This window comes from Saimiri boliviensis, chromosome 17 (genome assembly GCF_048565385.1).
Source record: "Saimiri boliviensis isolate mSaiBol1 chromosome 17, mSaiBol1.pri, whole genome shotgun sequence".
Taxonomy (NCBI): domain Eukaryota; kingdom Metazoa; phylum Chordata; class Mammalia; order Primates; family Cebidae; genus Saimiri; species Saimiri boliviensis.
The window spans coordinates 36,533,675-36,547,834 of record NC_133465.1 but is presented as its reverse complement, the minus strand read 5'-3'; the positions used below and the strand labels follow the sequence as shown (position 1 = coordinate 36,547,834).

The following is a 14,160-nucleotide window of genomic DNA, read 5'->3' as shown; positions in this document are numbered from 1 at the left end:
ATGCGATGCCTTTGAGGCATAATGAGTAGGAAGAAAGTAACCCTAGAACGTGTTTATTGGTGTGTAAGATCTAAAACCACTGCGGGCCAAGCAAGACCCTTCAGCATGCTTCCTCCTGTTTCTCTCACCCTGGCTCCAAGTCCCTGGGATGGAAACATTCACATCCACACGTTCACTTGGAAAGAAGTACTCGGCAAGGCTGTGCGCACCTGGCTGGCACTGCCTGATGTCATTAAGGTCATCCAACTCACTCCCCTAGCTCTGATTCCACACTCAGCAAGAAAGCTCCCATGGAGAGTATCCCTACAGGGCAGGGAACACATTGTCCAGCTGACACAGATTTTTAAGCATTGCTTGAAGTTCAACACACCTGGCATGCTCCTTAGAAAGAGCTCCTTTTTAAAAGAAAGGAATGCCAGGATAATCTGGTTGCACATGGTATGTGCCAGCGTCTGAGTTAAACCAGCTGCCTTGGGCTCTATAATTGGACCAATTACCAATATCCAACAAAGACCCTCTATACAATGATATAGGTTTAAGGTTAGCCAATCACTTATGAGATGGCTCACGTGAGACTCAGTGCGGAAACTTCAAAGAAGATGGTGACAACATCTATGAATGAGAATCTTTGTTTTGGGACTAAGACACAATAAAGGGAGGGCAATTGGTCTTGATGCCCTGTATGCTGGTAGGCCATTATTCCAGTTCTCCCCAGGTTTTCAGGATGCATTAGTCGTGAAGATACTTGGTCCACGAGAGCATGCATACCCTCAGCACAGTTTTGTGGTATTGCTCTCACCTGTTTAGCTTAATAAACTCTGATCACCTGAGGATACCTGGTCTTATATTTTCCATGCACATAAAAGAACCTGAAGTGCAGCTTAGAAATTATATATAATGTTTAATTTTGATTTTCAAATTATGTTTTAGAATGTGGTTGATGTCAGTCCGTTTTACTCAGCCTGACACTGGATTCTGGGCAAATTAAAGACTAGATTCTGAGTCTAGGTGATTTTCTGCCTCTACAGCTCAACTGTCTCTACCTTCAGCTGCATTTACTAGACATGAAGTAATTTTAAAGTGTTAGTTAATCCACAAACTTCTACTCCTTCACCCCTTAGGAAGATATAGGAAATAGCTATTCTTTCCTGACTCTGGCTGAGTGGCTATTTGGAATCTGCTATATTTGATTTTTTTTTTTAATTGAACTTCAAACTGGTGTTTCTTTTGGAGACTGGGAGCAATAGAATGTAGCTTCACCTGGTGAGAGGGAGAAAAGGGTGAGAAGAAAAAAGGATGTGTATTTGGATGAAAAGTAGCTTCTAATATCGTGAACTACATCAACAGTTTTGCAGATTCATAAGTGGGAGCATCTCTGCAAAGGAGCAGAGAAACCAGAAAATGCAAAAAAGCCCCAAATAGCAAGCCCTCACATTTGTTTAGCTCTTCACAATGTACCAAGCACCTCCACATGCGTCCTCCTAGCAACTCTGCAAGCTGGGAAGCACAGGCATTAGTTTATATTTCACACAAAGAAACTTGAGATCAGAGAGGTTATCCAAGGTCACAGGACAGAGGCAGAATTTGAACCAGTTAGAAACGGAGTAAGTTTATTGAATGAATGTCATTTATTTACTAGAGCAAGGTTAAGCATGCAAGCATTGGAATCAAGCAGACCTGCTTTCAACTCATAGCTTCTCCACGTATAAGCCGTAGGATCATGACAAGTTGCTAATTTCTCTGGGCTTCTTTGTCCTCATCTGAAAAATGGGAATAATAGAATATACCCATGAGATAACGTATTTAGCAGGTTTAGAGTTGCTCTAGAACACAGCTAAGTACACGATAAATATGCCTTCTTCATGCTGTTGTCGGCATTTTTTGTAGTAGTAGAAATAGTAATAGTGGCAAGGTATCAATGTGTATCTGGCCCCAAATCCTGTGTTCATTCCACGCAACACACTGCATTGATTTTTTTTTCTTTTCCTTGACCACACATATTCTTTTCTTTCTCTTTTACGTTTTCCTTCATCCTCCTTCCTATCACATGTATAGAAACCCTACCATCCTCTGAAAGGAAAGGATAGAGAATAAAAGGATAGGGAAGGCCTCATGCTCCTTCATATGAGTCACCCTCAGAGGAGAGCTTAGCATTCCCAACAAATGTTTTATTGTTTTGGTTTGCATGATCCTACACCAAGTGAAGAGATTTGAGGGTCCCCAGCAGTTAAGCTAATTAGATATGATTTTCCTTTTTGGTGCTTTAGCTGAGTTAGAGGTTTCAGGAAGGAGGGAAGGAACAAGCCTGGGTTAGGCATATCGAGCCTAACTCCCACGTGATGCCTTTCATTTCTGAATTAACTCCCTGGATAAAGTGCTCTTTCTGACAACGAGATAAACAGGTTCATCTAGAGCTTTGGCTCAGTGGAGTATAAATCCCTTTGTAACCACAGTGCTCGTCTCCATCCACCCCAGCCTCCCAGCACCGAGTAGGGTACAGTGGCAGCCATTGTGTGCCCCACAAGGTTTCACACCCATTGGGAATCTGAAACATAAACACTGTTTACACTGCCAAGTTCCCCCTGCAAGGCTGGTGCCAAAATGGCTGCCTCACATTGGCCCCCACCGGACTGCAAAAAGGAGTCCCCACCCACACTCACTATCAAAACTTCTGAAACGACAGGACAGGTGGCAACCACTGGCTGGGCAAAAGGCTGATTTCCAGAACTTCAGAGTAGAGCTGTGCTGGCATCTTTTAAGAAGTTGATTCTGAGGAACGTTTCTTCTATGGTCATTCCTATATTTAGGACAGTTTTAAACCTCCAGAGCCTCTGCTATCCCTTTCTCCTTGAAGGGCCAACTGAAGGGTTTTCAGTGGCTTGTCAAATGTTCTTTATCAAGCATTTGTTTGTTCAGGTTTCTCTAACAAAGAGGTTTGGTTTTGACTTACTGTTTAAGCACATGCAGGTTAAGACAGGAGCACTGAGGCATTGCTAGTTGTAACCAAAAGCATCCAATAGGCTTAATGATTTGCTTATACACAAACAAGCAAATTGGATAATGCCTCTGCTTTTGGCTCTTATCTAACTTAATGTGGACAACTTTGTAGAAGTCTTGGCAACAAACTGAATGAGCCACTGAAAGTGAGGCATTCATTTTAGCCATAAACTTTGAGGAAAGTTTTTCTCTTGCTAGATATGAACCAGATCCCAGGAAACTTAGAAATAACAGAAATAGGGCCACGTGCAGTGGCTCACGCCTATAATCCCAGCACTTTGGAAGGCCAAGATGGACGGATCACAAAGTCAAGAGTTTAAGACCAGTCCAACCAACATGGTGAAACCCCATCTCTACTAAAAATACAAAAATTAGCCAGGTATAGTGGCGCATGCCTGTAATCCCAGCTATTCAGGAGGCTGAGGAAGGAGAATTGCTTGAACCCGGGAGGCAGAGGTTGCCATAAGCCAATATTGCGGCATTGCACTCCAGCCTGGATGACAGAGCGAGACGCCATCTCAAAAAGAAACAAACAAACAAACATAGAAATAGCATTATTCTGTCCCTAGTGATAAAACACCCATTTTTCCTTGGGGTCAAAAGTTTGGGTCACCTGCAAATACACAGTTAAATAATTTTCAGCAAACACATCAAAACAATTCAAGGGGGAAATGAAAGTCAAAAACAATTGGATATCCCCATGAGTAAAACTAACCTCAATCCTTACTCACAGTATATACAAAAATCAATTTGAAATGGGTCATAGGCCTAAATGAAAGTGCTTAAACTATAAAAGTTGTAAAGGAAAGCACAGGAGACTATCTCCAGAACTCAGGAGTAGTCAAAGGTTTTCTGGTTCACAACAAGCAATAATCATGAAAAACAAAGTGATAAACTGAACTTTGTCAAAATTAAAAACTGCTCTTGGAAAGACATTATTTAAAAAACTAACCAGCAAGCCATAGGTCAGAAGACAATATTCACAACACACAAACGTCTGACAAAGAGACTATATCCAGAGCATGTAAAAGAACTCCTCTAATATTCAGTAATCAGAAGATAACCAAATTCAAAAATGCTTAAGAGACTTGAACAGGAAGATGTCTAAGTTACTAAGATATATGAAGATGTACATGACATCATTTGTCATCAGGAAAATTCAGATGAAAGGTCCATTGAGAACTGACTATCCATCCATTAGAATGGCTACAAGTTTTAAGAGAAACTGATGCCACCAAATATTGGTGAGGAGCCAGAAGAATCAGAACTCTCATATACTGCTGCTGGAAATGCAGGACAATGTACCTGCTTCAGAAGACTATGGAAGAGCTTCTTCTAAAGTAAAACACACATCTGTTCTGTGATCCAGCTGTCCTACTCCTATTTGTTTATCCAAGAGAAATGAAAGCATGTGTTCACAAAAGCACTCAGACAAGAATGCTCATAAACATTTTATTCATGCCTAAAAACTGGAAACAACCCAAATGTCCACCAATGCAACAGATAAACTTCCGTATATTCATATAGTGGAATACTACTCACTAATACGAAGAAGTGAACTACATGCAACATTGGTGAATGTCAAAAATATTGTGCAGAGTGAAAGAAACTGCACACAAGAGAGTACATACAGTATGATTTCACTTGCATGAATTTGTAGAACAAGCGAAATGAATCTATGGTGAAAGGAGGCAACGTGAAGACAGAGGCCTTGACACTACGTGGAGAGAAAGAGAAGACCAGTCATCCCAGTGTCCCAGCTGAACCTAACCCAGATGGCAGAATGATGAGAAATAATAAGTTGTTGTTTTAAGTCACTAAGTTTTGGAGTGATCTGTTACACAGCAATCAAAAATCAGAATCATTGCTTTCCTCATGGAATTGTCAGAACAAAGTGATATGACACTCATGGAAGGTGCTCTGTAAGTGGAGAAGTGCTAAGCGTTTGTGAGTGGCAGTTATCTCTGGGTATATGTGCAGGTTGGGGTTAATGGTCATTAGGGATGTAGCCATTTAAGAATTAACCTGTGGAATTCAGAGGGTCTTATTACACAACCAATATAACCTTTGGTTTCTTCTATCCCTCTCCTCTCTCTTGAGCAGCCATCCACAACTGCTTCTGGGGAAGAGAGAGAAAACAGAAAGAGAAAGAGAGATATCCATGGTTTGTTAAAAAACAAAATTACATTTACAAATGGCCAGAGTAGAAAAGAAAAAATGTACCAACTTCATTCATTTTCTTAAGGAATGGGACTAGATTGAAGATTAGCCAATGCTTATAATTTTTAAGACTCTAAGAAATACCTTTGAAGTTACATAAGGACGGAGAGAGCGAAAGGGGGTCACCGTGGTCTAAGGGGCTGGTCCTCAATCTGGACATGTTGATCAGGCTCAGGGGAATTAAATTAAATGAACCAAATTCCCAATAAACTGCTTGATCAACCAGGATACCAGTTATCCACTTGGAATGAGAAATGCAATTTCCAAGCCACAACATTCAGCTCTGCCAGGTGGTAAGGAGATTATTATTCTGGAAAACTAGATTACTTGGCATGAAGAGTTTCATTCCAGAAACATGGGGAAGTGAGGACATGTAGAGAACCATGAGCAGGTGGAGCACTTTGGGTGTGCTGAGTAATGTCAGTGGACTGTTATAAAAAGCTTAGGTAATGCATCTTTTGTGTACCTGGAATCTGCAATCTAACAGATTTCTAACCAGGCTGAGGGGAGGCTCTCAGTGCTCCCAGTTTATGGGTTTACAGGGATGTGAGGAACTCAAGACAGGGAAATAGCCTCTGACTCCAAAAAGATAGGGAGATGGGGTCCCTTTTTTATGAAAAACAATGTAATAGAATTGATGGATTTTGACCATTCATGAAAGACTATTAGCTCCATGCCCAGCTCAGACACCTTCTCTAGACTCCCTCTCCTAATGTGTCCATGTCACCTCCATCTATCCATTTTTGTTCTTTTAACACTATCTTATATTGTTTGTTTATATGTCAAACCCTAAACGATGAGTTCTTGAAGGTTAAAATTATGTCTTCATCTTTTTTCCCTGGCTCCCGCATAGTCGCTAGCATACATACAGTGGTACTCAATAAACGCATGTGGCATTAATGAAAGTTTGCTGTTTCTGGAATTTGTCTGAAACCTGAAACACTGCAACACCATCTACCTTAGAACGTCACCTTACCCTTTTGCCATAATTTTAGAGTGAGGAGGTAGAGGTCACTAGACTACTACGTGTCCATTTATGAGGAACCTGCAGCTCAGGGCAGAAAGGCGTTGGCTGGAATCACCCTGCCCGTGTACCCTGAACCTCCCCTGCACCCCCTCTCTCACATTCCCCTCCTGGGAAAGTAAACCCAATCAAGACTCCAACATATCCCTCCCTAGGGACTCAGCCTGGAGTCACAAAGGCCGTTAAGCCTCACTGAAATATGGCTTTAATTTGTGCCCATTCATTCTTGCAGCCCCTTCCCCAGATCGAACTACCCTAGTGTTGGTAAGGAGAGGTCGGGAGGGCGGGGAAGAATCTGGGCCGCGCGGAGCTCTCCAGGGGGCGCCGCGGCTGCGTACCAGCGCCCCACCACCCCACGCGGGAAGGGAGCTCCACCCCACACAGGAGGTCGCACGCAACTCTCGGGGACCATGGGCGCCGCGAGGTCAAACTGGCAGAGGGAGACGCCGCAGCTGCTGTGACAGCAAGGAACGTCGAAACCCCCTTAGGGGATACTTAACAAAATTATTTTAATCACCGTGCAGACCTATAACTTGACCTAAGCTCAGTCACCTGTACTCACCCAGGGTAAATATTCCTAAAACCCCATTCCGTGTGTGTGTGTGTCTCTTTCCAGTCTCCTTCGGTTTCAGGCAAATGTCTTCTCCCCGCCCCCGCCACTGTTAACAACTCTTGGCAGCGTGGGAAACAGTGCCCAGTAGCTCAGTCCTCTGCTTGCGGCTCCACTCTGCTTTTTGCATCCCATTCGGACTTACAGGAAGTATTTTTTGATGGTGGTGGAAACTGGGCAAGAAAGAAGATGCTAGGCTTAGCTGGGGCCAGGAGAAATATTTAGAAGAGTCGTTATCTTCAATCCGATCTAAACCGGTTATCAAACTTAGAACCACCTGGGGAGCTTTAAAAACTATGGACCCCTGGATATCACCCCAGAGGTTCTAATGTAATCGATCTGGGATGTGGCGTGGGCATCGGGATTTTTTAAAACTCCTCAGGTTATTCCCAGCTTGAAAACTATTGGTATAAATTGCTCATTCCTCTTCCTACCCAGACCAAAAAAAAAAAAAAAAAATCTGAGCCTAACTCGATGTCCCAGGGAATCTGGCACCTACTCCTCTGCAACCCGCCAGTGCTGCAAGGTCCGGGAAAATCGGCGCGCGCGGCAACGCTAAACACGCGGCGGCTGGGCGGACGGGCCGGGCGGGTGGGGCCGCGCGTGGCCCCGCCCCCGCACGCCTATGGGCGCGAGGTGCGGGCCCTGACGTCACTCTTGTCAGGGCCGCGGCACATGGGCCGCCGGATGCGCTGAGCCCGGCGCTGCGGGGCCGCGGAGCGCTGGGGACCAGCGGCGGCCGGCGCGGGGAGGGGGGTGGGGTGGGACAGCGCGCCGCCTCCGGTGCTGGCACTAGGGGCTGGGGTCGGCGCGGTGCCTTCTGCCCTTCCGCAGTCGTCGTTTTTTTTTTTTTCCTTTTTTTCAATTTTGAACATTTTGCAAGACAAGGGGTTCGAGGCAGGTGAGAGCATCCTGCGCGTCGCCGGGGAGCCCGCTGGCACTTGGCGCGCTCTCCTGAGACCGTCTGCACTGGAAACCCGAAAGTTTTTTTTCTTTTTCTAATATATATTTTTATGCAGATGTATTTATAAAGATATAAGTAATTTTTTTTTTCTTCCCTTGTCTCCACCTCCTTGAGAACGAGTACTTTTGGCAAAGGACGGAGGAAAAGCTCAGCCACATTTTAGGGGGCGGTTTCTTTCTTTTTTCTTTTTTTAAGGGGGAAAAATTTTGAGTGCATCGCGATGGAGAAAATGTCCCGACCGCTCCCCCTGAATCCCACCTTTATCCCGCCTCCCTACGGCGTGCTCAGGTCTCTGCTGGAGAACCCGCTGAAGCTCCCCCTTCACCACGAAGACGGTGAGCGCTGCTGCGGCCCCGCTCCGGGAAGGGACGACGCTCCGGGGGTCCCCCCGCCCTGTCCCGCGGCGCCCCGGGCCCGCTCTGATGAAATTGAGGAGCTCACCCAGCACCCTTCGTCCTCCTCCATGAAAGGGGAGGCACCCCTCCTGAGCCCCGTTTAAAAGCGCCTCGGGCACCCGGCCTCCCTGGGTCCCGCTCCTGCGGCGCAGGTGGGAGGTGTAACTTGACAGGTCAGGATCATTCCCTAGAACCAGGCACACCTGCACGCAGAGTGAGCCCACCTGCGGAGGGCAGAGCCTTGCGGGCTGGGAAGGAGAAACCCCGGGGCCTGGTTCTGTGCGGGGCAGGGGGCGGGGGTCGGCCTGAGGGAGGGGGTCACACTGCGTGGCCTAGGTTTGGGGGTTATGTTACATCTTCTGTTACATTCAGAACTCACGAAGACGTGGTTTCTCCTGGTGAAGGGTAGCTGAGAAAGCGGGGTGGGGGCTGGGGCCGGTGAGGGGAGTGGTCTTTCGGCGGGAAGCAGCGCACGCCTACGGCGCTGACACTTTCCCGGTGCACTTTTTCTGGTGGGAGGGGAGAGCTGAGCAGGCTCACGTGTAACCGCGCAGGAGCCTCCTCTGGCTTGAGCCCTTTCTTGGTAAGTCCCAAACCTTCCCAAGACAACCTTGGGGGTAGCGGTAGAGGAGGGTAAGTGCGATGAGGCCCCAAACACAGCTAGTGATGCCACGGATTTGGGTTGTTGCGGTTTCATGCCTTCGGTATCACAGCAAATGCGAACCGTGCGGCTCAGAGTGTAAAGTCTTGAAAGGTTATTTGGCTACAAATGGCTTGGGAGTACTTGCATCTTCTTTCCTAGGAGGGGACAACCTGTTGCACTGCAGGAGTTTGCAATCTGCAGATGATAGCCACGGCCCCCTACTTAACTATCCTTTAAGGAATAGCATTTGGGAGGAAGGGGCTGCCTGCAGGCTTTTGCATCTGTGGGTGTTTTAAGCCAAATTTTCAGATGAGACGGTAGAGGGTTAGAATGCATGGCAGTGGAGGCTGTGTTTCTCTGAAGATGAAACTCAGAAGCAAATTCCTTAATCCCAGATTCCACCCACGACTGAATACTAGAATTGACAAGATCCAAAATGCTTGTTAAAGACCTAATGGGCGAGCAGTATTTCCAGGTTGAAAATAGCTGCATACTTCCAACATAGGTGTATAGAATAACGCACCTTTTCCAATAGCTGTGCTTTTGAAAGGTTTTTTTTTTTTTTTAATGCATACAGTTTGTAAATTGGGTCATACTTAAATCTTTGGAGAAGAAAGAAAACGCTTTGTATTTTTTTTAAACTCCTTTTGTAAAAATCAATGTGCCCCAGTAGCTTTAGAAGCAAACACATGTGACCTCAGAAAGTTCTTATTTTTCTTCTCTGCCAACATAAGGCATTGGTCAAGTTCCTTAATGTCTCAGAGCCCCCAAGTCTTTGCTGTAAATGGAGGCAACTGCTGTTTTGCAAGTTTATTGTGAGATTTTTGAGATGATATACAGAAACAACCAGTCATCCAGTAGGTGCTCTAAACATGATATTAAAAAAGGGCGGAAGGTCCCTGCTTTACCAAAATTAAGACTGCTAACTCACACTGGCTTTGTAAGTCTAATATAAATGACCTCATATTCCTGCTGCGATGAATTCCTGGAAGATAATTCAAGCCTGCTTATTGGCTGTTGTTTTCTTTAAAATGACAGCAGTTGTATATAATCGCAGGTGCTATTTTTTTATTTTAGATTTAAGTTATGACTCTTCTCAAATAATGTGCTGAGACTGTTCTCAAAAACTTTGGTTTTTATCCTAGATCAGCCTGTAGCCCTGTCCGAAGGACTAGTGCTTTCTTTCCAAAGTAAATAGGAAGATGTTGAAAAATAGGCAGAGATCCACGTCCTGCCTGAACTTTTAACTTTAGATCCACAAAAGACAGCAGCCAGAGAAGGACCCTACCATTCGTGAGAAGTAGTTTTGTAACAGGCCAGGAAGAGTGATAAAAGAGTGGTATTGTTTTTCTTTTCTTTTTTTTTTTAAGTCCAGCTTTCCCTTTTTCTGCAGCATTTAGTAAAGATAAAGACAAGGAAAAGAAGCTGGATGATGAGAGTAACAGCCCGACGGTCCCCCAGTCAGCATTCCTGGGGCCTACCTTATGGGACAAAACCCTTCCCTATGACGGAGATACTTTCCAGTTGGAATACATGGACCTGGAGGAGTTTTTGTCGGAAAATGGCATTCCCCCCAGCCCATCTCAGCATGACCACAGCCCTCACCCTCCCGGGCTGCAGCCAGCTTCCTCGGCTGCCCCCTCGGTCATGGACCTCAGCAGCCGGGCCTCTGCACCCCTTCACCCTGGCATCCCATCTCCGAACTGTATGCAGAGCCCCATCAGACCAGGTAAGCTCTCTGAAGAGTCTCCCTTTGGAAAGGGAGGAGGAGGGTGAATGGGACAGGCAAGGTAGAGTTAGCATAAACATCTTAACAGCCAGGCTTTAGCAAAGATCCTGAGATAGGAACCTTCTGCTCCACTCCTGGCAAAGGCTCTCCCACTTTAATGAGCATCCATATCCCTCATCGGGAGAGTCTGGTAAATACACACTCTTTGTATCTACCTCTAGAAATTCTGATTTTGCAAGTCTGGAGTGAAGGCCCAGGAATATGCATTTTAGCCAGTTCCCCATAGGATTCTGATGCAGCTGATCCAAGGACTGCAGTTTAAGAAATAACAACTTACAGTTAATTATTTGGACAATTTAAGCCTCCGTCTCATCTCCTGTCTCTTCCTCATTTTCTAAACACATAGATAATACACTCTTAATAGGGTTTGGTTTACCTACATTCATTCTTCCCTGTCTTGAAGGAAAAAAAAATGTGAGTAGGGGCGTGAGGCAGGTATTTTTTTTATCCTTTCATCTTGTTTTATCATTAGCTGAGAAATAGAATCTAAAAGCATGCTCTCATTTGTGCTGCTTAGCCTTCTTGAGGACCAGACTGTATCTCTCTCAGTGCTATTCCCATAACCCCAACTGTTCTTAATATATTTTGTTCGTTTTCATCTGTCCATCATACTCAATCCACCTGTATCAAAGCCCACAAGGCTGCAAGGTCAGCTGTAAATGATCTTGAAATAGTACACAAAAATATCACCTGAAATGACCAGTACTTCAAAACCCACTGCTAATGCTCAGCTATAAACACAGATTGAAGCAGCTTTGAATTCATGCCTTTAGCACCCTGTAGTACAAAATGAACAGGAAGAAAGACGATTTCATGTGCACAGGTAACCAGGAACAAAGATTCAGCCAGATAAATCGTCCGGAAGGTCACAAAGCTGAGGGCCTTAGCTGTGGGGGAAGATAGAAAGCAGGACAATGCGAAACTTGCGCTAGAGATTGTTACTGAACTCCGTGTCCTTGACTCTCATAGAAATTTCTGTGGCAAACAGAGTGAGATTTAAATGGAAGGAAATGATGCAAGGGAGGAAGAGAATACCCCTGCCTTGATACATTCATATTAGAGTTAAATTCCTTTCTTTCAGATCTCTGTGTGCTGGCCCCTTCTCCAAAATTCATTTTGAATTATGACTCAAGGCCGCTGGCTGGAATAGAATTAAATCTTAGCCTCCAGCCACCCCTGGACGCTGTGGGGGCTTGGGAAAACACTCCTTCATGTGATCCTGAGCCCCTGCTACTTAGAATGTGTGGTGGCACTATCTTCAATGTCTTTGTAGGAACAACCAGCAAAATTAATAACGCTTCATAGTGAGAAAATAGCCAGGAGAGAAGGGAACAGAGCCCCAGTGGGAGACACAGTTGTGCTTCAGTCATCATGCTCTGCAGACTGAGAATCACCACTTTGTAGCTATGTGACCTTAGAAAGCGACGTCATTTTTGGAGCATCAGTTTCCCTTTTCATAGAAGGATACAATTTCTATTTGATTGACTTATTGTGAAAATTAGAGATAATATGTATAAAAGGTCAAATGACTAGCAATGGGTGTTCTGTTTGTGGAAGCAGTTGCGATCGTTGTCATATGTGTCAACTTTTATTACTTATTTCAATCCCTGTCTTCTGAAATACCTTCTTAAAGTAAATAGGTACTATACTTAACCCTTCCTCTGGAGAAAAATGTCAGGAGATTTTTGCCCAGTAGTATTGGATTGGGATATTTTGACCCTAGCACTTGTAATCAATTAACAAGTATTTCTCAGTCCCCTACCAAATTTCAGATGTGTACCATGTTAGGGATACTGTATTTTTTCCCAGGAGACGTGCACATATTGGGTGTCCACACCTTGGCTCCTACTGAAAGTAAAAAATTGGGGTTTCGCAATTTGAAGCGGCTTTAAAACTCATTTGTCAGAGCTTCTTAGAGTCAGTATTGATCAATGACTCTCAGAAGCTTGGGATGCCCAATCAGAGTTGCAGTCTATAGCAAATAACTCCTGAGTTTCAAGGGCTATCATTTTGTAAGGTTGGATATCATTTTGTAATGGTGGAAAGACGCTGGGATCAAAGGGAACACTGAGGATATAGAAATAAGCTCTCCATTTAAATGTCTTTTTAAATAATGCAAACACACTTCAAAATAATTTCCTTCTTGGAATTGAAACTTCAATGATAGTCCTCACAGAAAAGGAAGAAAGTTTAACCTCGTCTTCAAATACCAAGCTCAGGTAAAATAACACTCCGCTGTTCATAGATTGTTGATGATTACCAAGTTTACAATGCAAAATAAAATTCTAAGGGATGCTGGCTTGATGGATGGACATTGCAAGCAAACCTGAAAAAGAAGGTTCTTGAGTATTCTGTGTGGCTCACAGGAGTGACCAGAATAGAAGTACCAAGTTAATCTTGAGGAAAATAAGTCTTGAGAAGGGAAGAGCACAGATGTAGCCTTGAGCGTTCTGGGAATTGTATAATTTCAGTCTTGATCAGTGTTTCTCAACCTTGGCACTGTTAATGTTTCAGGTAAATCTTGTGGGACACTGTTCCATGCTTTATGGGATGCTTAGTAGCATCCCTGCCCCTACCTCCTAGATGCAAAGTAGGAGCCCCACTGCCCCAGGTGTGACAAGTAAAAATGTCTTCAATCACTGCCAGATGTCCGCTGGGCACAATAAAATCACTCATGGTGGAGAACCACCCGTCTAGAACTTCTACTTGGACAGCAAAATCTGGACTTACCCTGTCACACGCATGGATAAACCACCTGCAGTGCTGTATGGCAGCACTTTTAAGAAGGTCAGGAGACACTGAGTTGCCAAGAAGAAACAGAATGTTAGTAAGAGCATAATTATACACTTTAGTTGATAAAATTAAGCCATCAGGCTAATCAGGAGATAATTGCAGAGTAGTTTGCCAAACAGTTGTTTTTGGCTATTCACTCAGCATGCGTCTTCTGAGCCATGCTCCGTTGTGGTGTTAGTGCTACCTGTGGTTGAAAGGCAGTGAAACCATGAGCTGACAAAGTGTGCATTTTTAGATCTCCTTCAAGGATGTCTTGGAATGACAAGGTGAGCATTCTTGTGAATTTTTTTTTTTTTTTTTGAGACGGACTCTCTGTTGCCCAGGCTGGAGTGCAGTGGTGCAATCTTGGCTCACTGCAACTTCTGCCTCCAAGATCCAAGCTGTTCTCTTGCCTCAGCCTCCCTAGTAGCTGGGATTTCGGGCATGCACCACCATGCCAAGCTGATTTCTGTATTTCGAGTACAGATGGGGTTTTACCATGTTGGCCAGGCTGGTCTCAAACACCTGACCTCAAGTGATCTGCCCACCTCGGCCTCCCAAAGTGCTGGGATTACAGGCACGACCACCGTGCCTGGCCTATTCTTGTGAATTCTCATGCTATTTACCATGACTGCCCCACCCCCTTTCTTATATAGGGCACCCCATCCCTGTTCCTCTATCTAACCAGAGAATGAATCAAATATCTTAAGAAATACAGTTTTCCTTCAAGAAACAATCCAGGGATT

At 44.6% G+C, this 14,160-nt stretch overlaps 1 protein-coding gene across 3 annotated transcripts in view; it reads left to right on the top strand.

Moving 5' to 3' along the window:
• The first annotated feature begins 7,506 nt into the window (after positions 1 to 7,506).
• The window catches only part of HLF (HLF transcription factor, PAR bZIP family member), a 60,090-nt gene continuing 53,436 nt past the window's right edge, over positions 7,507 to 14,160 (top strand). For 2 of the 3 annotated variants that reach the window (XM_010341940.3, XM_074388552.1), the window contains exons 1-2: positions 7,507 to 8,150; positions 10,247 to 10,582. In XM_010341940.3, coding sequence (XP_010340242.1) covers positions 8,036 to 8,150; positions 10,247 to 10,582 — 451 coding nt within the window. In that variant the 5' untranslated portion in view covers positions 7,507 to 8,035. The remainder of the gene's footprint in view (positions 8,151 to 10,246; positions 10,583 to 14,160) is intronic. The other variant, XM_003931327.4, reaches the window with a different exon arrangement.